The following is a 22325-nucleotide window of genomic DNA, read 5'->3' as shown; positions in this document are numbered from 1 at the left end:
CTCGTCTGTGTGAGTGTTTACTATAGCGACCGTACGAGTTATGGATGTTTGTGTGCGTTAGGTAGCTTGGATTCTGTTTGTAGGATCTGCTCGGGGGAGGGTTTGTGAGTGGGAGATTAATGTTTTCATTACTAAAAGCTTTGTTCGCTAAAAACTGTCGAGTAACAGTCATAACAATATTTCTGATAGTTCAGTAAAACCATTGTTTTTCAAAAATTAATTATTTAATCACATTTTGCTATAATTAGTAACATCACATAAATGAGGTATTTTGCTTTAATCTACTTCCTGAACATACTCGCTGACATAAAAACTGTTTTCATCCGTTTCAATTTTGATACCATTCACTGCATTTTCCGTTTCGTCTACATTGTTCTGCGGATAATCGGCCATTGTGACACAACTCGGCGTGGGTTCCGCAGTTCCTTCCATTTCATACCAGGACGGCTCTGTTGGAGGTATAACTATATCTTCAGTATTAACACTATGGTCATCTTCGACTTTAATATGTGCTCCTGTTGTCAATTGCTGTAACTTTCCATGGTATATGACGTCAGATATCAGTTTCTCAGCAATGCACCGCTGCATTTTAGACAAGTCCTGTAGTTGGGCCTCTATTGAGTGTCCGAATGCTGATGCTGATGCGTCCTTTATGGCTGGAAGATAGTCTCCTGTGGACTCTTGCTCCGTTGAAGCCTTCCTCTTTCGACTTGTTGAAGGTACTAAGGGTTCCTGAAAAAGAAATTTAATGTCATGTTTCTAGCAGATACAATTTTTTGTATAAGTACAAGGACTTTTTTACATACATTTTTACAGTGTAGCTACATAGACAAATTATTTTCTACGGTATTAAAAATATCATCAAACGAAAGGCTAACTTTTCTAAAACATCCTAAAAAAAACTAAAGCACTGTGTGAAATAGGTACCTAGTTGGAATTTGCGAAAAAAAAAAATGTCGAATGACCATGTTCCATATGATCCAACACATCCAGAAACATCCACTATTCATATGGATTCAATAAAGTGAGTCTTGTAGTGTCGTAGTCGTTATTACTATGAATGGATTATTTAAAGTTCTATTTGCTTTTGCCAGCAAGGGCGGAAAAAGGAATAAATACTCACGTCTTCATCAGACTCCGACTCTTCATATTCAATTTCGTCACCGGATAGGAAACACAAATGTGGGTAATACCATAACGTTATTGTTCCAGCGTTATTTTCAACCTAAAACAAACATCCGTGTCAGTACAAGTAAAAATTTAATACAAGCAAGTAATGTGATGTGACTTTCAAAGATAATGTTGTTGTATTAAGAATGATTTTATGTTTCTAAATAGTATTAGAAAAGATGAATGTACACTTACTTTTTTCCTCTGCCGCATGTAATTCGTTCGCATATGAAATATTTTAGTTTTGATATCGGATTGACTTGCGTTTGGATAGGTTTTTTGCCATAATTGTACTATTTTGTCCCATGCTGCCATTTTTCTGTCTCTCTTATGGTACTCTGGGTGCGTTGTGTCCCATAGGATAGGGCACTTTCTATATTTCCTTAGGATTTTGATCAGAAACGCTGGTTCATACTCGATTTTCTCTGACATGGCGGGAGCGTGCGGTACGGACGAGTTCACAGCGCGAGCGTGCGCCAACGACTGACTCGTTCATAAACATTTTCATATAACGCGACGATCGACGGCCGACGGGCAAGCGACGGTACGGTACGGTAACTTTACGTGATACTATTGCTTATTTTTTGAAAGTTTTAATTTGCAAATTAAAAAATATATAATAATATGGCGTTTATTTTACTGAGAAAGTGGTCTTAGAATCTAAATAAATAGGCATGACAACCAAAAAAAAAATTGTCCATTTAGTAGATTACGCGTAGGTAATTTTTATTCTATCTAATTTTTCTTTTTCCCACAGAGAAGAGGCAACGAGTGACATTTAGGAACCTACAAATTCCTACTTTGGTTTAGTATTTAGTTGATTTATGTTCGAATGCTCTATTTTACGAGCGAATGGTGCGACGAATTGGCCAGCTTATTTTAATTTAAAATCGATAACTATTCAGTTGGTGGCTCTAGCTCCATAAATACTGGTGACCCGACACGCTGGGTTGCACTAGACTGGTTTATTTATATGCAGAATTGCTCAGTTATTTATTTATAGTCTCGTATAAACAAAAGTAGGTATCCGGCTGTCTAAACAGCTATAAAATGAAGCATTTTCAATTGCATTTATGATATTAATTAGCTAGTCGAATAAGGAGCATATTGGTAACATTTAAACAAATCTAAAATGACGTCGCCTGCCGTTGACGCTTGATATAATGACTGTACATGCAGATTTAGACGAACAAGCGATAGTGGTACTAACTGCTAGTTCATTTGAAAGTTACTTGAAACTCCGCGCTATTGACCAACTGGTGAAATAACTGATCCAAAGTGACGAATCGGGTCTGATTCGTTATGAATACCCCTCATCACTTCTAGAACATCAGTCACATAAAGACACAATACTGCATCACCACGGATCAGAATATAAAACCAGGTCAACGAACTTACAGAAATAGTTGAATAAACTTAATCGATGTGACGGATATGTTTCTAGGTTTCCGTTGACCGCATTTCGCTAAATGAAAAATCAATAGTTCGGTATTACGGCCGAGGACGAACCACTCACTAGATTGTTGTTGTTTACAACGTACAGTCTTGGTTAAAGGTATTAACTGTTTAAGTATTGGAATATAGCAACTGTAAGACTTAGGCATTTGTACTCCGGAGTCACAAGTCCATTTTTTTGCCTTGGTGACTTCACACATACCATGCCTAAAGCTGCCTACTATATTACATATACTCATACTGGAATTTCATGATGTGATGATTTCGAGGTTTTCGAAGGAGTCAAACATACGCTTCATACAAAAGGAAGTAACACAGACATTCATATTATTTGCGTGCGCGGTCAAAAAATCTTCAAAGAATACTGTCTGACCACATAATATAATATAAATATAAGCAGTCGGAATCCGTCATTCAAATAGTGTTGTTGTTGTCATTCGATATGAGCGAAGCGCCTGGCGTTGGCACGACAATCGGGCTTCATGCCATACCCACGACTCACGAATGCGAAAAAAAAACAGGTTCGATGATTACAGCCCACAAACAAATCGTCACGAATCCAACAGACAGATTATCTATTTTTATAATTACGTATTCAGTTAATTGGTTATCTATAACCTTCTTAAGACAAACCTTTATAATTGTACCTATAATAATGACTAAGTGCGGAGCTGAACTTTCATGCACGAGTCCGACTCGCACTTGGCTTGTTTTAGGATAATTATAGTTTTTACACGTAACCTTTGCATACTGATCAGTACAACATCTTAGCGAGGTGTGACGCTCTCTGTCCTGCTTGTATGACCTCCATAGTTATATCCTTTGCCAGTTTTATATTAGTGCAAGACATGAGCAATCGTCAAGCATTACCGATAGCGTACTCGTAACAATTAAGTCGTGTAACTACTGCTTCTAAGCTAAACAAGAAATGAACTACCAGAAACCTTGAAAGTAGCTCCATTACCAACTTGCAAAGCGTTCCACAAGATTTTTCTCGGAACAGTATTGAGCATAACATTTGAACAAATCACATGTATTAAACTGGAATCTTAGCAAAAGTTTCAATGAGCGAAACCTTGGCAGTTGACCGGAGTCACGGCCGATCAGCTCAATAGAAATCGCTGTTGTGTAACTGATAAATAAACGTTGTATTACTTTGTTCGAGAAATTAGTTTACACTAAATTCGTTTGGCATTTAGAAACTTCCTACTTTGATTAACATTTTTGAGGTTTTACATGCGTCTCAGTTTTTGATGGCTGAAGAGGTTAGCTCGCTAACATAGTTCGCTATCATGTTTTTGTGCTAGAAAATCGGAGGATGGAATAGACTTCAAGTTAACATTCGTAGATAGTTATGTTATATGAAAAGGTATTGAAATATCCAAAACCTCTGTTATTTTTTTTAATTCAGAATATATCACATTAACAGTTAGTTAGTAACCTATAGTGAATGCTTAGAAAATAAATTGGAATAACTATTAAGTACTCTAAAATGTAACCTAGAACGTCACTATTCGTCATCAAATTCAGTTTTAACAACGAGCGTTGAATAATCATCATTATTTATCTGCGAACTATGTTGTCCAGACTGCAGCTGTTCCAGTTCAGCGTTTGCGAACAATTTGGCCAGTTCTATCTTCATCAGGGCTTGTTGCCTCGCTGAGAACTTCTTGAATGTCCCCGAATAACTGAGAAAAAGGAGATCGGTAGAATCTATTTGCTTGAATTGCTCCCACTGACTTGAGTTTCTCTCAATCACGCTTTGTAATTCTTCGTCTGTTTGCATCGGTGAGTTAGTTTCTGTTGATGGTACTGATCTTAGCGGCACTAGAGGCGGTGGTGATGGCGACTGTACCGGTGATACATCCTGTGCCGCTGTCTGCGACCCTTCCGACTGCTCTGACGAACATTTCGACATTCCTTTGATGCGATAACTGTAGTTATCCAGAAACTTCAATTGGGTGCTCCAGACGTAGTTACTAACTTTACTATTCTTCATTTGGGATAGTTTCTTATACTTTATGTAACCGTCTCGTACGGTTTTCCACTTTAGTCTACAGGCTTCACCTGTAAAGTTACAGCAACGTAAGAATTGTTGACTTCTGGTTGAGATTTAAAATAAAGAAAGACTCCATTGTATGCCTAAATATTTTGAATAGACACGCTTAACAGTTATATAACTATAATATGATGTTGGTTTGGTCCATACTCCTAACATGCCGTTACATTGACGGAAAATTCTGTAACCGTTTTTAGAATGTATGTTAAGAGTCGGGCGACGGTTGCAAGTGCCCGTCAGGCCCAGACAAGTGCTTAATGGGGGAGCCAGCGCCGCGCCGTGAGAGTGAGCACAACTCTGCTGGCAGGCAAATCTATACCTACATAAGATAGAGATGTTGAATGTGTGTTGCTAACTTGCCAATGTAACAAAGCGGTAATAAATACTTTTAGCTTTAAAAAACAGTTTTTATTCTACGTGTAGGTACCTAAAAATATTCTCTAGCTAGATACTTGTCCAGGGATCATAATTAGCTGCTTCAATCATAAATAAAAGGAGTTAGAAACTACTTACGACATTCATTCATTTCTCGTCCAATAAGCTCCCATGTCGAATTCTTAAGGTCTGTGTTCCTATAACTGGGATGATTTTGGTTGTATAAAAATTCATGTTTCTTGACTAATTTAATTAACTGAACTACATCCATGTTTGGTGACGTCCCGCTACACAAAGTGTGTGGTGCACTGTGTGACTTCTGTGAGTTTACTGAGCAGTGAGGCAACGCCGGCGGCCCGCCCCGCCCCGCCGCGCGTCACGTCGCGTCTGCCCCATCGCGTTCGAGGCTTCGGGGAACTTCGTCTCCGTTCGGCGACGCGACGTTGCCAGATCGTGCTTATAGAAAACTATTTTGCTTTTGCAGCGGATATTTGTTGCAGAATGTACGGTCACCGCATTAGCTATTTTAAGTTGTTTACTTTCACTCAACTTAGTTATTTGTGATTTATTATGAAGTTCATTATAAATCGGTTCATGATTCTACTTGCTTACCTAAGTAAGATGTGCTTTTGACTTTGATCATGTGATGCACTTTTCCATCAGTTACTAAGATCTACAATGAAATTGTTTGCCTCTAGTTGTCTGACCGAACTAAAGTCGTTGGCAATCACAAAACCTACCAATTCAAGAAGCTAGGCAACCTTAGTTGCTTTTGCTGTCTCGTTTGCCTTCTTCGATCTTTCATAGAGCAGAGAAGGTAGGTAATATTAAAGCAACTCGTCAAATTTCAGTCAAGAACCATCATCTCTGTGGTCAATGCTGCCAATTCTAAAATTCTAAAACGCCCCCCAGGACCCGAAGTAAGTTCCCCGGTATTTAGAGACAAAAATATGTTTGACTTCGTACTTCACAGAAGATGCATAATAATGAAAAAAAAAAAAAACAAATAGGCACGACCTGTACGTCTTACAGATACCTTTTTCGCCGAAATTACGATGAATCAATATTTGGCATTCATCCAAAACATAAAACGTGTAGGTAAACCTTAGAATATTTTAAAAACAAATGTTTTTTTTTTTAAACTAGTCCAAGTGGCGCGTGCGACAATCTCAGTTGTCATGACAAGGGGGTCAATGACCTAAGGCTTGCCCTAGCACAAATATTTACAAAGCAGAGATACTATGTTGCTTCATATTTTATTTTCCTTGCATGCAGAGGGTACGAGAATTGAAAATTTTCTCACAAAAATTAGAGCAGATATTTTCTAGAAATATAAATATTTTGCGACTTGAAGTAAATAAACTGCAACAGTGTATTGTACTTTGCCATCGTTAGTTTGCCGATCTATATTGCACCAAAATGGATGCATTTTTGCATCGTGGTCCATCAAAATGATAATGTAAAAGTTGTTCAACAATAATGTCAGTATGAAATGGCGACCTCAGACATTAGTTTTTATTTTTATGAGTTAGGAAGGTTTCTGGTAGTTATTTCTTAACACCATTGCATTTTACTAGAGACCATTTCCAGCAATCAATAAATGAGTAGTTATAATATCATTTACCTACCTAATTGAGACCGAAAATATAATGCTATTACAAAATTAAATTATGTTTTAATTAAACGTATATCTGAATGTAACTAATCGAACTCAAAAGTTCCGCAGAAAATTATGTCATGTTACTACATTCATAGATAAATAACATTGCTCATAGGGAAATGTGGCATGATGTGTGATAAAAATATTATAGGAAATAATTAAATAAGATAAGAAACACGAACAAATAATGAACATATCGTTTACGTCCCATCTGGCTGCGTAAATAACAATAATTAGGTACGTAATACTTACGTTCTAACCAAACACTATGAAATACTTTATTTTCAGGACGCATATCCATAAACGAAACTTCACTCATATATCCATCCCAGTAAAAAATATATGTATAGCTCGGTAATAATTCACAATATCACGTAGGCGACCAATCAATAATTTACAGAAGCAATAGAAATATAATTTCCTGTGTTACCTACCCACATAATTCGTATCGATAAGGGAAGGTTCTGCGTCGCAATTACAAATACCCCATACCACTGGAAGTGACGTCATACGACACCTGCACACGACGTCATTACAAGTACCAACAATAATGAAGACATTAAAATATTGCGTGCCACTTTATAACTTCATAGCTTTTGCCCGCGACTTCGTTCGCATGGAATAGTGACTTCCGGCATATTTTTGGTTTGTACCAATAGATGGCGCTAATTATGTCCGGAATAATTTTTATTCTTTTTTATTTTTTTAATAAAAACTATCCTATGTCCTTTCTCATGTTCCAAACTATGTCTGTACCAAATTTCACACAAATCGGTTCAGTAGTTTAGGCGTGAAGAAAAGACAGACAGACAGACAGACAGACAGACAGACAGACAGACAGACAGACAGACAGAGTTACTTTCTTTTTAGGATCACATTGACAGCTGGTACTCAAGAACAATGGAAGGCGAGGACCTAGCCCGGTACTTTACCACTCAAATTAGCTGTCCAAGCAAATTTCATTGTAATGAACGTAAATAAATATTGTATAACGAACACACATGTCGTACGTAACGTGCAAAGAAAAACATTCATGTTTTTGTTTGAAAAAATATATAATTTTAAACACAGGCTGTCTGGCCCAATGTCCAGACGCAAAAAATAAAGAAAACAAAATATTGTTATGCTGTATCTCATTTATGTGGCAAGCAGTTTTTTGTTTTTTCATGAACTTAAAGTTATATAGTAAATGTGAAGGGTCTTCTATGTGCCTTCGTAAAATTCATCAAGGATCTTGGGATAGGATCGTCGGGATTTCACAATCTGGAATGAAAGGATGCGGGTAAGGAGAAGTAACGCACACATATGTATCCAGTAACTCGAGGGGTTGATAGTAGAAAAGGTTCCCGTTATATGTATGTACAAAAGGTTATAATGAAGTAAAGAAGCAAGGCGCAGCTTGGGTGCGGTACCTGTATCGCAGGTCCCAACAATGCGAAACGCCTCGACGCACCGGTTTACTGTTTCTTTCCAATACCTGTCTAGCAGTAAAACTAAGATCTACAGACGAACCGACCGGAGAGAACATACACAACATAATGTTTTAATTGAAATTCAATATGGCATGCCAGTTAACTCTGCACGTAGACCGTTATTAATCTATCTTTACGGCAATGCTTTATACATAGAATATTCTAGACGGCGAAGAAAAAGCCACGTTTGTCTAATAATTCAGCTATTCTGCTCTTTCAGCTAAGACAGACGGCAAGTATTGAAAAGAATATCATTACCGTAGTCACACGTGGAGATAATATGAAAATGGTACAATTTTCAACGGAGCTAAATTAAACGGAACCAATTTTCGTTCAATTCGACATTCGATTGGAAACGACCGTGACTGTGCTAAACACCATACACATTGAATAAGTTAAATAATATTATGTTTAATAGAGCATGTTGCGCAACATACCAGCTGCTGCTGGAAAGCTTTCTGATTATCGTTATGTAATGTGGGAAAACAAAACGTGACATTGAAAATGATTGTATCCTGTCCTGTGTGGTGGGGTGGCACCTTAAGGTTCGCTCGGCTATAGCATATAGTGTTAGGTACCTGTGCATTGGCTGTGTCCGTTGCGAGTACTGCGCCATGGCTCGTGATGCGCAGCAGGCATGGCTAGGCGGCGCGCATGCCGCGGCGGGCGCGGCTCGCTAGCTGCGCGCCATACCGGCGCTACGTCGCACAACACACACAAACACGGATGCACACGCACACCACTGCACACGACCGACACGACCGACGACACTGCACCGATAACCTGCCGACAAAAAGTTCACTCAGAACAACACATTGTAAATAGCAAAACCAACCCAGCATCCAGTGGGAATTACCCTGGTTGGAGACCTTAAATTCTAGACCATAGAATTTAACCGGTTAAACAGTCAACAGCCTCCTAGGCTGAACTACGAGATGCCATACACAAAAACAACATCCAGTAGGATAACTCCAATACCTAAGTAAGTTCAACATCATTTAACAGTAACAATAAGTTGAACTATGGAGCCAAATAACCCGATACATCTCGTCTAAATCAATTACACCTGGGGGTTGAACTCAGGAGTTCAGTTTGACAGTTAGGCATCGATCACTAGACTGATGAGGCGGGTCCATGTCAAAACTTTTCACTGCCATGTCCACACTGACTTATGGGGTTAGTACATGGTCCAAATAAAAGGTTTTTGGTCCTTAAAGAGCCTCAGATCTGTGTTTAGTAAGGATACGCTGTGCAATTTTCGTATATGCCGAAATTGTCTATAGTCATGATTGTTTAAATAATGAAAATCTAAAAAAGGAGTTAATTTTCGACAAGAGGTGGTAGTCTAATGATAATTTCACGGAATTAAGCAAAACATTAATGGCATCCAAAGTCTGTCATAAAAAATAATAATTAAGCAAAATTCTTAAGCATCGGATGACTCATGCGACTTAGCTTGATATTTTTAAATGTCATCTTAATGTCGAAGCCAACACGCTCCTAAGATTTGGAATCAGGTTTTAAGTCCTAAATAAATCTCAATAAAGCTATTCGGGAAACATGCCGAAGTGAATAGCAATGTTTGTTCTTTTAATTGGTGGACTTGGAACCTTTCCCCTATCCATGGTATAATATAATAATACCAACAGTGTCGATGAACGCACATCTATGTATGTGGGCAGGTGAAGAATAAAAGCAAACGCAGTTAGCGCGAGTATTTTTAACATTAGATCCACGTTATAATGTAACGGCAAAATAACAGTAAAATGTATCACCTTGGCAACGATAGCAAAGCTTCATCACTTTTTCTTGGAAAAACAGTGTTTTTATACTCTGCTCGATACAAAGGACTATTGAAAAAGTATAGAATCTGCAGTCTTCACATTTCCGAGACGTCCAAAGTTGCGATTATATTGTGGAGCCATAAAAAGCACTCAGAAAAATGATTGTGCAATACGAACGTTTTAAGAGAATAAAAAGAATAGCTCCACAACAAATCCTGGGCTTTACTAGGAACCTGGATCTCACAGACGTGAATCATGGCACGAATATATGGGTCTGTGCGCTGTGCATCGGTGTGACACTGACATTCCGCAAGGCGACACTTTGGCAATCCAATTACACAAACCAGAGGTGTCGTCTGTCCACGTGGCTGGACGCTTTGCTGCTGTCAACCATGTCGCCCATTAGACGGAAAGGTGAGCGCGTTTTATACTAATGACCGTCTGCCGAAGAACCCTCGGGTATAAAATTAAAACAAAGCCATTACGATATGCTATGCGGATTGCGGCTGTCCCATTTAAATTAATTATGGATCTAGAAGATTTATTATAATATAATATTCTCCATTCTATTCGTTTTTAATAGGTCGCATGTAGAATGCATGTTCTCTCAAAGTGTAAACCGCACATTCACCCAGGTATTAGAGGACATATTCGTAATGGCAATAATTTATTAAAATTTCTTTGTCTGGTATTCAAGTCATGTTGGGATCCGCACGTTTCTGGTAACTATTCTTAAGGCACGTCACGACCCAAAGCCGTAAGCTCCAAAAAATATAAAATTTATTATTAGTTACGAAGGAAAGGCCGAATAGCTACAGTCTACAGTGCAGGGTAAAGTCGGCTAGTACGTTTATAGAGTTCGGCCCAACATGAATTTCAGTGCTAAAATAACGAAGCGGTAGAACAGTTATAGCAAACCAATAATGGATATAGTTGGATGGATATAAAATATAGGTCTCCCAGACGAAAACTAGGTCACGCGGTACCTACAAACTTTATTTTTATTTGCGGCCAGGTGATTGAGAAAATGGACCACGTATATACTTGCTCGATTCACTTTACAGGGTAGACTGTTCAAAGCTAACCACAAGTAACTAAGTTATTCACTTAGTTACGTTTTAGGTCCTACCTTTTGTTTATTTCTCTTAAGTGGAAAAGGCAGAAATAGGGGACGCATTCGTAAAAATGTGCTCTGAGTACTTAGTTTTTTTGGAGAAGCCATATTATAAAACTAGTTTAACCAACATAAATGGACTGGAGCTTAAAAAATATGTCCATTCTTGTTACCTATAATTTTCATCAGGACTAAATAGTGCTTATGTAGCAGTAGAATTTACGTGATTATGTTGTACTTGCGCTACTTTCTGGTGTAAAGCCTATTGGTTTAAATTTTCTGGTGTAAAGTGACTGCATGTCACTTCAATGCGTCCTAAGAGGAAACATCCTGAATATAATCTGATAGCCCCGAAATTAAACGACTATACCTATTCTGATATGCTGGAAATTCTGATCTGGGAAGTCATTTTGACTGACTGTATCTGAGTTTGCAAAGTATAAACTAATGCAACTGAGTTGCAGTGAGCATGAGTACGGAGCGACTGCCTATCTGATCACCACAACTAACCTGGGCAACGTTATACCCCTTGGCAAAAGGTTAGGTTCCAAAATTAACAGTGTCTTCTGTAAAACGTGTCTAGAAATCTTCAAGAAGTCAATTAATTTGAAAGCGTCATAGCGTCTAGTTCAGCCGTTCCCAAATGGGGTTCCGCGGAACCCTAAGGTTCCGTGACAGGCCCTCAGGGGTTCCGTGGAAAATTCAAGATTTCCATTTGGTAAATCGTCTTATTTTTGACAATAAATTATTATTCACTTTCAATTAAATTGTTTTAAATATTGCATTCCAAAATTCCATTTAGGTACCACGTAGGTGGGTACCACTCGGGAGTACACTCCCGTATTTCCGCGACAAGTGGCGGGGGAAGGCCACGGCAGCTGATAATTTAATTTCGTTTTTTACAAATTGTAGCTTAACTTTATACCTCCAGGTCTTCGGTAATCGGCAAAAGTCGGTAGCGAATCGGCTAAAAATCACCGCATTTTTTTGGGCTTATACGTTTTCATACATTTGACAGGACGTGAAATGACACGGCATACGTATTTTCCAGTGGCTATTTTTACCATGAATCAAAGTGTGACATTATTTACAATTTTTGCACCTCCGGGAATCCGAAAATTTCGCGCTCGCTTCTCTCGCGACTCCATGTTACGTGTGATGCTTTTATGTTCGTTTAATCGCTCAAGTATCCAACACACAGTTCAAGAAAAGCAATAGCGCTTTCTTCGCTAGCTGCGTATTCATTTGCATTTGCTTTTTTTTGTGGATATTGTACTTTTTGAGACTTATTAATTTACAGTGGTTTTGTTTATTTTGTGTAGGCGGTAAACTTACAACGAAAAAAAATTCGCGCTCGCTTCGCTCGCGATACCGGCTACTACTGAATGTCTTTCAATGCTAGCGGGTACTCGGAACTTCTACTTTTAATTTAAAAAAATCGCGCTCGCTCGCCTCGCACCTGTACAAACCCAATCTATTTCTTTTTGCGTTTACTTTGTCAATCTTCAAACTGAAAACTATTCACATAATACACAAAGTCAAGGGCGGCTAAATTCTGGCTCGTGTGGCAGATAGCCATGCTACGCCTGAGTATACTGAATGTGTTTCTAACCATATAACCATTTGGTGCGCTTCCACGGGCCACGAGCCGTACCTAACTGTATTTACGTCTTTAGTTTACTTCTTACTTAAGCTAAGGTTCCGCCGAAAAATGCTGAAACGAAAAGGGTTCCGAAGCCAAAAGAATTCGGGAACCGCTGGTCTAGTTAATGCAATTTGAGTTAAACTAAGCTAAGTAGCTTCGAAGAGAACAATGGCAATGCAAGTGAAGGAAATAAGGTCTTAGCCCCTGATCAGGTACAGTTTTCAAAAGCCAATAGGTAAGTATTTGGACATCTTCCTACACGAGATCTAGCTGGAGCTCATGGCGATCATATTGACAGTTTAGGACGACGATACCAATACATAATTACAACAAGCTTGATGTCTGCTAAGCTTCCTAAATATAGAACAAAACACACCACACTAGTTAAACGTGAAACTCTGTGTGGATATGTGTTACACATTCACTCAAAAACTACTCAACGGGTTTTGATAGTACATAGCAGAATAACTCTGCAACTTTCGGGAAAGCTAGTCCAAAATATATCATCTATCTAGGTTCGTAGTAATCATGAAATAATTTCGCAACTATGTACCGTGCTTGCCAATAACATAGCAAAGAGTTACGTCTTTATTTTCATAACATTTTTCGTGGTCATGCATGCATAGCATAGGTGAACATACACAAAGATACATACTGTAAACTACGCTGTGTAGCTAGTATGATTCATCAACCTGTATCATACATATTAGTCGATTTATTTTTGCATCAGACCAGGGAATATACTTTTGTAATGCAATTGGGGTGACTAGGGGTAGGGGTAAATAATTCGGTATGGTACAACACTGATGATGAATCGAAGTTGCAGCCATTAATCATTTTATTAACAACAAAATGGATGACCAAATGGTGACAGAGGGTGCTAGCTACAAAACGATTGATTAAATTATTATTTTTTCACAATTTGCAATCACATAGAAATTTGACTGTATCGGATATCTCTTACTTGGTACAGATTGCTGGATAGAGTACTTGCTTTAGCCACAAGCAAAATTTTAGTGTAACATAGCTCTAAATACCATGATATGAGAACTTATTCGATAACAGGGAAACTTACTAAGCAAATAAACAAGATTCTAGCTAGCTTACACAGATTTAAGTAACTGCGCAATTCGTACATCCATATACATTTAAAATATCGACGTAATTTGTTATGTAGGTTACTCTATCGGTCGTCATATTACGTGTAATTTTTAAAAACAATAGCCATCGACAATCTTTATACCTACGTAAACGAATAAAGTTGCACAACTGTTCTAAAACTGAATTTTGAATGTCGAAGCCAGTCGAAGTATGCCAGGTAGGTATTTTAGGTTTGCACATCGAATCTGTTATGCTGTAAACGTTATATTTGAGGCAGTTTCGATTTTGGAACGTCCAGACATAAAATTACGGATATATTGTGTGGATGTCAATGACCTTCATCATGACTTTATGGCACGTACGTAATGCACTTATTTTTAATCTACGATAATAACTACAGAACCCATCGATATTTTTAAACTTTTATACAGATCGTTCTATAATTTTGTAGTCGGTACATTTAGTTGTGTACTTTACAAGACAAGATAAATTACAAGACAAACGATTTCTGATGGTTCATCTATAGCTCAGTCTGTGGTTAATCCGTAGCTCTCTCCACTACCCTCAAGATCAGATTGTTGAGCCTTGGTGCAACAGAGTATCAGCTAATTTTAGGAAATGAGCTATTTCTTGTATCAATGGGATAGGTTATATGTTACACCATGTGGGTACCTACTGCTAGGTACGAGGATGACCGACAATGAGGCGAGGTCGAGATATGAATATAATTATCTGTATCTGACGATGATAAGCAGTCTGTGAAGGTTCGGAATTCGATATTCAAAAGATAGCAATTCGGACACGTCACTCTTTAGCAGAACTTGCACTAGAATAAAGGAGTTTTCTAGTTGGTTAGGGAACCCTTCTCACACTTAGTAATTTACGCATGAACCAAAATAGCCTGGCATGATCTTGACAAACTCGGACTGTTCTATGAGTGGGCGTGTTGTGTTTAGAAGCTATACTTTTCTCTACATAATTTGATGTTGGGTAACTCACATTATTTGTTTTCTCTGAGTGGCTTTTAATATCCTGTTAGATTTTGTAAGTATTTTGTCTGTAAAGAGTAACTTAGTGGCGATTTATATTAGTAACGGGCAAGTGGCAGGACGGGTGCCGCCTGGCGTTGGCGCCGCGTCTCCGCGAGCCCTGAACCGATATAGGCCTACGGCAGCGGTCGAGGCTGGCCGTTTACACCACAACCTAATTACACGCGCACTACTGATCGACACATGGTGCTGGTGTCGGATGCACAGCTATTTTAATGTTTGGCCAAAGGGCATTCCAAGATAAAAATAACGATGTGCGACCACCGGCGGCTGCCGCGACAACTTATCGAGAGCTTATCATGGCTTACATAAGCTGGCACCAGCACGTGCACCACCATAGCACCACGACGTGCCACACGCTTTTATATAATAACACCTTACAAGAGAAAACTGACGCCGTACTTATTTGCGCAGTTACCTAGAAACTTGATTTCGATGACGGAATAGGAAAAGTAGGGGAAGTAATGAGATAGTTTTCACCGAACACTAACACGTCTAACAGTCACTGTACATGAAACCTGGGTTATGTATCATCAAAATAGCGTTCTAGTACTCACCTTAGAGCCGAAAACAGACGTGATAGCTCCCAACGGGACTTTGTTCACGGATTACAAGCACGGACACGCAACTCACACTGAAATATCACAATTTTTAACAGAACAGACGGTCACACACCACTCCCTACAATAATCTATGTAACACAGGACTTTTTACGTAAAATGACACGTTTAGAGTTTTCGAAAAGTCCATTGAACTGTTTCGGTTGAAATTTACGTCCAGCGAAATTATAGGTACGGAATGGCAACGCTGTATAGGCGACGTGTACATTTCGCGGCGCGACCGCTACGCGGCGCTGCGGTCGGAGGGGGGCGGAGCCGAGCGGGACGCGGCGGCCGCGCGAGCGAGACGCCGCTACGCACCACGACGCCACGTCGCAACAATATTTTTTTCACGGTGTACTTATGGGATTCTATGTCGAAACTGCAACTGTTTAGATGGCGAAGACATTAGCGGATGGTGGCGACTAGAGCGGCGACTGGTGACCTTTTCAGCGTATCGCGTCACCGCGGGCGATAACGCGAGGTCGTCGGTCGAGCGTGCGACGTTGCCAACTCGCTGCGGCATTCGAGCCCACGTTTCCACAGATTACGAAAGTCGGCGAAATCCCCGTGGCCCTTTGATACCTGCCTGCCTAACGAACCTAGCCCTAGACACGCGAAGCCATGCGCTAACCTACATAATAATATAGACAAGCAAACGCTCGGCGTTACACAACACGCAGTCACTTCGCCTTTATATTGTAACTTTCATGCGAATGGTGCAAAATGAGAGTTATTACGATGGCTGGCCCCTATGGCGCCGTTCCAGGTTTCACAATTTTTGCGAAATAGGACACCCCAGGGAAGAATTAGGTAGCTTCAATGCAGCAGTCTGTGCTTAGTAAGCCGGGTTAGGTAGGTATAAAGTCCCTGTGTGCTATTGCGCCGTAGGTACCTACCTAGCACTAACATTTTACCACGCTATACCTACTTAGTGGGTAGGTATTTATAGACGTTTTAACACTAGTGCTCACGAATAACTTTGTGTATGGAACGTGTTCGCTTTGCTTTAAATCAGTCGGTAATATTTTATGAGCTTAATGGTTGGGTCTAGAAAATTGTTGGTTATGGGTGTTCATTCTGAGCTGCAGGGAGACTTAGGTTGGAAATACTTGGAAGACAGGCATAGTGTTTGCTTACTAAGACAAAGTCTACAGATACTTTCGTAGGTACTTACTTAGGTATCTTATTGAATGTAAAATTATCGTGAGACAAAAGCCAGATTACTAAGTCACTACAAACATAACATATCGCTCTATGCGTACCTATCTACTTACTGCTAGGTACCTATTGTGATCGCTGAGATAACGTGAAAATATGCAATAACATGTGACGTAATACTGTTAACAGATAAAAGTATTTTTATAAACGCGGTACCTACTATACCTACCTACTTTTGCATGATTAATAAATACTTGAATAAAACAATACCTACATGACTTTCTTTCGTTTCTCCAAATGAATTGTTTTTCATCAAACATTGAGTTAAATTGGAAAATATGATATGGAATTGGTTCTTTGTTATGAATAGGGAGGAAAATTTGGTACAGACCTAAGTACCTACTTATTTACTGTAGTACAGAAGTCGGTAGGCATAAGATGCCATATTGTAGAGGGATTAATTAGCTCAATCACTGATATTAGGTAGGTATTATACAGAAGCAAAAATGCAGTGTGCATTGATGAAATGATGAAATTGATGAAAATGCATTGATCCGTACAACTAACAGTCAACTTGGGTATTTGCTATTTACCTAGAATTTTCTAGAAGGTTTGTTTAACTCATTTAATACTGCTAATATTAACTACTTAAATCCCAAGTTGAAATATTACAGCGTTATGGCGAATGGTGACGCATACTTCAAAAAGTTCCGTTTTAGAATAGTTTATGGTAAGGACCACACGCGATCAAGGAAATAATAGTTGGCAGTATCTGGTCGTAAAGATCAAGCATCTTCAGTTCATTGTCTAGTCTAAAACATTAAATATTCTCAGAGGTAAGTAAGTACTTCCTTCAGGCTTGGTGATGCTACATACGCGAATATTGTCGTAACTTTAATGCTACTGTTCCACCTGCGTCTTAACGCGTTAAATTTTGGCATTACGCAGATGTGGCCAACGTTTTAATGTCAATTTATACTAATGGCAATATAAATAGCATTAAACGTTAAGCGATAACTCGGGTGTCGGTTTTTTGGACGCATCAAAGGGTTTTAGTGCGTAGCTTAGAGCGCTAAGAGCCCCCGCAGACCACAGACTTTTTATCGGCCGATAGTTTGGTCGGGCTCTTAATCAGTACGCAGATGTAAGCAAGTGCGCACACTATGACGATTTGGTATCGGCCGATAAACAAGTTTGATGGGCTTCCCGATTCAATTCAAACTAAACTGTCGGCAAACTATCGGCCGACCGTATAATCAGTATTGGCTCCCTACCACACGCGCACACATGACGACTTTTAAGTCGGCCGACTAAGCCGATAGTTCAGTTCGCTCCGAACTTTGACAGCGAATGGTCGGTCGCGCGTGTTTTGTAAAATGGCGTCGCCCAATTCTCAGGCACTTGTCTCACCGGCAACGATTACGAGTAACGAGTAGAGCTAGAACTAGAAACGAGTTAGCGAGACGCGGGGAGCGAGTGCGTAGTTCCGATATTTGTGTAGCTCGGCTATAAGCGAGTGTGCGAGTGAGGCGGGCGATTACTCGCATCACTCGCTCGCCAGATACGCACTGTAGAGAAATGCCCAATGGTTGCTCTCTCGGCGTGAGTTCTAAACGCTTGGCGAGTGTCGCCGAGCAAGTGCTATCTTTCATAGCTTTTGTCGCTCAGCGACAAACTAGTGAAGCGAGTGATCGCCGGCAGTGTGCACAGTCAGCGATCAACTATTTGTATATGCATCTCTTTTGTTCACTTGGAAAGTATATCTATTGTACGTTTCTTGAGCGAGGAAATAGCCGATAGTTAGTCGTTTTCTCGTCGTTGGTGGGACCACTGCCTAAGTCATTTATTTCGGAATCTTCGACCGTAACTTTTTATGTTATGCGCTAGTTATGCTCATTCGATAAAAGGCGAAATTTTTAGTGTAAAATTTTCCATTTAATAATCTATCACTAAAGATAGGATGCACCCAATACTCTCGGGATCTCTTTTTATTTTTCCTTGTCCGGTGTATGAGAGCAATAATAACATTTCTATGCAATGTTTTATTAATTTTCATTGTGCGGTGCGACCACTCTTTTCACCAGTTGGTTAGAAACTAGCAAATAGTCGGCAGACTGTTGGATAGTTTGCGCACTCATCACCGACTAAACTGTTTAGTTGGCTCGGTGTGCGTACTAGCAGGCCAACCCGACTAAACTATCGGCCGATAAAAAGTCTGTGGTCTGCGGGGGCTCTAAGTGATGTTGGCTACATTAATGCCATCTCATTGCACGCATGCAAGGACGAGTGTAGATACTTTGTTTAAGTTGTAACTGCATTTTACGAGCACGATAATGGAATGGTCAAATGAGAAAGCTTTAGTTTTTAGAATTATTTTGTTTGTCTGAGTTTAACCTCTTTAATGTGTGTTAACGCGTTACTTCATGAGGGATTAACTCTTTGCGTAAGTGTAGCCAACACGCATTTTTAATGCAATAAGTAACGTGTAGTTGGCCATTGACATTAACGTTAACGCTAACGCAGATGGAGCAGGAGCATAATAATTACGTTTATGTGTACACTAGAAGTAGGCATAAAAAAACCTACTAAGCTCAATTTTCCAATAGACTTTGCTAGGTAAGTATATCTTTTTATGAAATGAAAGAAAGAAATGTGCACATTTTACGGAATTCCTCCGTCAGTTTTGATTTTTGAGTAGGGTAACCACGGGACAGGCTAGCACGGGATTTGACGGACAACATGGCTTCCTGTCAGACAGCCTGACAATCAAACCGTCCGACATTCGAAGCGTTTCGATTTCCTATTTTCAAAAAACATTTTCAGAACGAAAAATGAAAACTATACCTATCATTTGTTTCGTTTTTCTTTAGTTAGAATACCTGGTACATTTGTAACCTAATTACATCTGCATTAAAAAATGACCATGTAGGTAGGTTTATTTCGTCCTTAAACTTGAATTATTTTTTCTTACAACCAATGGAAATTTTCTCACATAGGTGGACTTATGATAATGAGGGATTAAGATTAGTTTGCGAGTCAAGAAACCTGTTCGTCTTACAGAAATTCTTTCATATTAATAAGGTGAAAGGGAAGACGGCTTTAACACTTATAATTAGTTGAGAGGTATAAATATGCAGATAAACCTGTTACTACAATTCCACAGATATTTGCATTCAGTGTTAAAAAAATATCTTAGACTTTTTTCTTTATTTGTGTTATCAAACCTCCTGAAATATCGCAGCCAGCGTCTTCTGGCAAAACGGCTCGCTATTCCTCGTTGCTTCATACGACTGATATTAATTATAATGTTGCAATAAAACCATATCTAATACAATTCAAACAAGTTGGCGGGTTTCCAAGGCGTTGTGTCCCTATCTCTGTCCTCAAATAAATAAGATTGTGCTATCTGTTAGTGATCGCTGAAGCTTGCGTCTTATGTAAAAGAGCAAAAACTACATAGTGCTGTCTGTAATTATTTTATGGCTGTTCAAAATGAGCGAGTGTCTAGCCAAATGCTTGCATAAAAAATTGTTTGCTTATGTCCGCTCCATGATGAAGTCATTTCTCTATTTAAAATAATGGAAACAGGGAAAAATCTGTGACCACGAACGACCGACCGTAGAAGTGGGACTCAGACTTTTACTTTAAAGAAAGGTTCAAATAAAAGAATTTCAGGTATTCGGATTTTTTCCTGCAGTTGTGCTAGACAAATACTGCCTTGTGATAGATTGTATGACTCTAGGTTATCTCTCAGGTTTTATTTCCTAATTTCCTTTTGTCAATTTGTGGAAAATACAGGCTTGATTTTTATCACTGCTCCAGGGGACCACAAATTTTAGTACACAGTAAAAAAGTTTTATCTAGTATTTACAATATGTAATTTAGGTTTCGCAGCAGTTCACAGCGGGTCGCGAGTCTAATATAAAAACAACTATAAATAACTTCGTTGTTTGCGGAGCTGCTTTGAATATTTATTTCTTGTTATCTAAACTTCTCGTCTGGAGAACACAATGCGGGCAAAGTCACAGGAACGACGAACATGCCGTAATTATATTACTCCTTTGTTTACTTTCGGCCAAGCGAACGTTCTTAGTCATAGACATACATGCTGTTTATAGACATATCTACACACAACCAATCGTGTTTTATTGTTATATCAAAACAGAAGCTGGATACAAATAGAAAAGGCTTCGGTAGCTTGTTTCATATTTATTTGCAGATGGATACTAATAATAAAATATCTCGTATAAGTTGGTTGTTAACCGGGCGCCTCACATAACATGATCCTTTTTTACAAGCAGTCGTAAACATAAAACAATGTTATGGTGTCACGGAAGCCATAGTCTGATGTCAAGGATTTGGATAAATAAGTGCAATCTCTGAAATTAAAGTTATAAAAAAAAACTGCTGCTATTTGACTCGTTGCGCATTTGTTAGTACGTTCTATGGGCTTCACAACAGTCAAAAAAGTTATAACCAAATTCCTTTTGGGGCATGCATGGGCGTGAAATGGCTACGGTCAGAAATGCAAAGTTATATGCCTCTTCTTCCAGGTCTCACTCGTTCAACTTAAAGTCGGTTCGCTGGTTTTTGGCGTTCTCAACGATTGCATTTTTGGCTCCAATATCTGATTTCATGGCATTCCGTCTGCTCGTGCCAAATTCCGAGGCTTTATATTAATCTTCCAGTCGTGATGACATTTTTCAATATGTGCAAGTTCAAGTGATTATTGTCGCTTCTATAAACATATTTTTCATATAGCTTCCACTGGAAATAAAACCCTAAAACTAAGTTATTAGTATTTTTTTATTTAATGTTTGTCATGTTGTCGATTTCTTCAACCATATGCAGTCAGGGCACAACCGGGATCTACACCTTGTATAGATTTAAAAGCAACCCGTTGAGTGTAGAAACTGAGCATAATAAAGCATGTATAGCTAATTGTATGTAACTGCAACAACAATTAGGTGTACGGAAACGTTATCACATCTTCACGCTGAGTTGGAAGCGGTATCGTGTTCAATTACCTATATTTACACCACACAAGCACACATTCATGTGTGCGAGTTGCCTGTTTAAAAACCTGAGATTCTATCGCACACTCACAACCAAGCAGTTTTATTTATTCTCCAAGTAGCCTGTTTATTTAGCTTTACTATTTGCTCGTGGAAGATTCTGAGTTCGTACAAACACTGCGTTTGATCCAACTTAGTTGAAATACTAGTTTTCGCTTGGCCTCGAGTACTGTGCTCTTTGGTACGATTCCAACCATTTACTATTGTACAGAAGCCATAGGCATTCTCTTGCCAAGCTAAAACAACTTAACTTATTTCTTTTAATTGGTAATGGCAGCGAACACTGGGATATAATTCTTTTATGCCTAACTTTTATTATATCTTCAATTAGAATCCGAGAAAAATATTCACGTTCCGTTCCATCAGCTGATTTTCATATTTTCCCATACAAATATCAACAGGGGCAGAAACGTGACAGTAGTAAATGTCGCGCTCGCGTACAGCCGGGTGAAAATCAATGTAGCCCAAAGAAAATTGAGTTGGAGGGCTGCTGAGGCCGTTTCAGTAATTACAGCTGCGAGTAGGACTTCCGCGAAGGTCGTCACCCCGGGCCGCCCCACCCCCGCGCCTCTCCGCCCCGCATCACCCCCTCGCGCGCCCCCATAC

The 22325-nt window shown here is 39.2% G+C and overlaps 2 protein-coding genes across 4 annotated transcripts; both read right to left on the bottom strand.

The window, feature by feature from the left end:
- Positions 1–202: 202 nt before the first annotated feature.
- Positions 203–1748, bottom strand: LOC110377018 (uncharacterized). Its single transcript, XM_021335690.3, has 3 exons — positions 1366–1748; positions 1124–1225; positions 203–732 (listed from the first exon to the last, which is right to left on the bottom strand). The coding sequence occupies exons 1-3, from the start codon at positions 1600–1602 to the stop codon at positions 277–279; spliced, it is 795 nt and encodes a 264-aa protein (XP_021191365.3). The 5' UTR covers positions 1603–1748; the 3' UTR covers positions 203–276.
- Positions 1749–4011: 2263 nt separating this feature from the next.
- LOC126055158 (uncharacterized) lies at positions 4012–16163 on the bottom strand. Of its 3 annotated transcripts, none has more exons than XM_064040567.1 (3): positions 15442–16163; positions 8770–8974; positions 4012–4692 (listed from the first exon to the last, which is right to left on the bottom strand). In XM_064040567.1, the coding sequence occupies exons 2-3, from the start codon at positions 8828–8830 to the stop codon at positions 4136–4138; spliced, it is 618 nt and encodes a 205-aa protein (XP_063896637.1). In that variant the 5' UTR covers positions 8831–8974; positions 15442–16163; the 3' UTR covers positions 4012–4135. The 3 variants fall into 3 exon arrangements, 2 of the variants coding, with proteins under 2 accessions (XP_063896637.1, XP_063896636.1); XR_007511273.2 differs by lacking the exon at positions 4012–4692 and adding an exon at positions 7617–7982 and having other exon boundaries at positions 15442–16145; XM_064040566.1 differs by lacking the exons at positions 8770–8974; positions 15442–16163 and adding an exon at positions 5198–5705.
- Between the last annotated feature and the right edge of the window lie 6162 nt (positions 16164–22325).

The sequence above is a fragment of the Helicoverpa armigera genome, chromosome 22 (assembly GCF_030705265.1).
Source record: "Helicoverpa armigera isolate CAAS_96S chromosome 22, ASM3070526v1, whole genome shotgun sequence".
Classification (NCBI taxonomy): domain Eukaryota; kingdom Metazoa; phylum Arthropoda; class Insecta; order Lepidoptera; family Noctuidae; genus Helicoverpa; species Helicoverpa armigera.
Note: the sequence above shows the minus strand (reverse complement) of the source record. Positions and strands in the feature narration are given on the sequence as shown.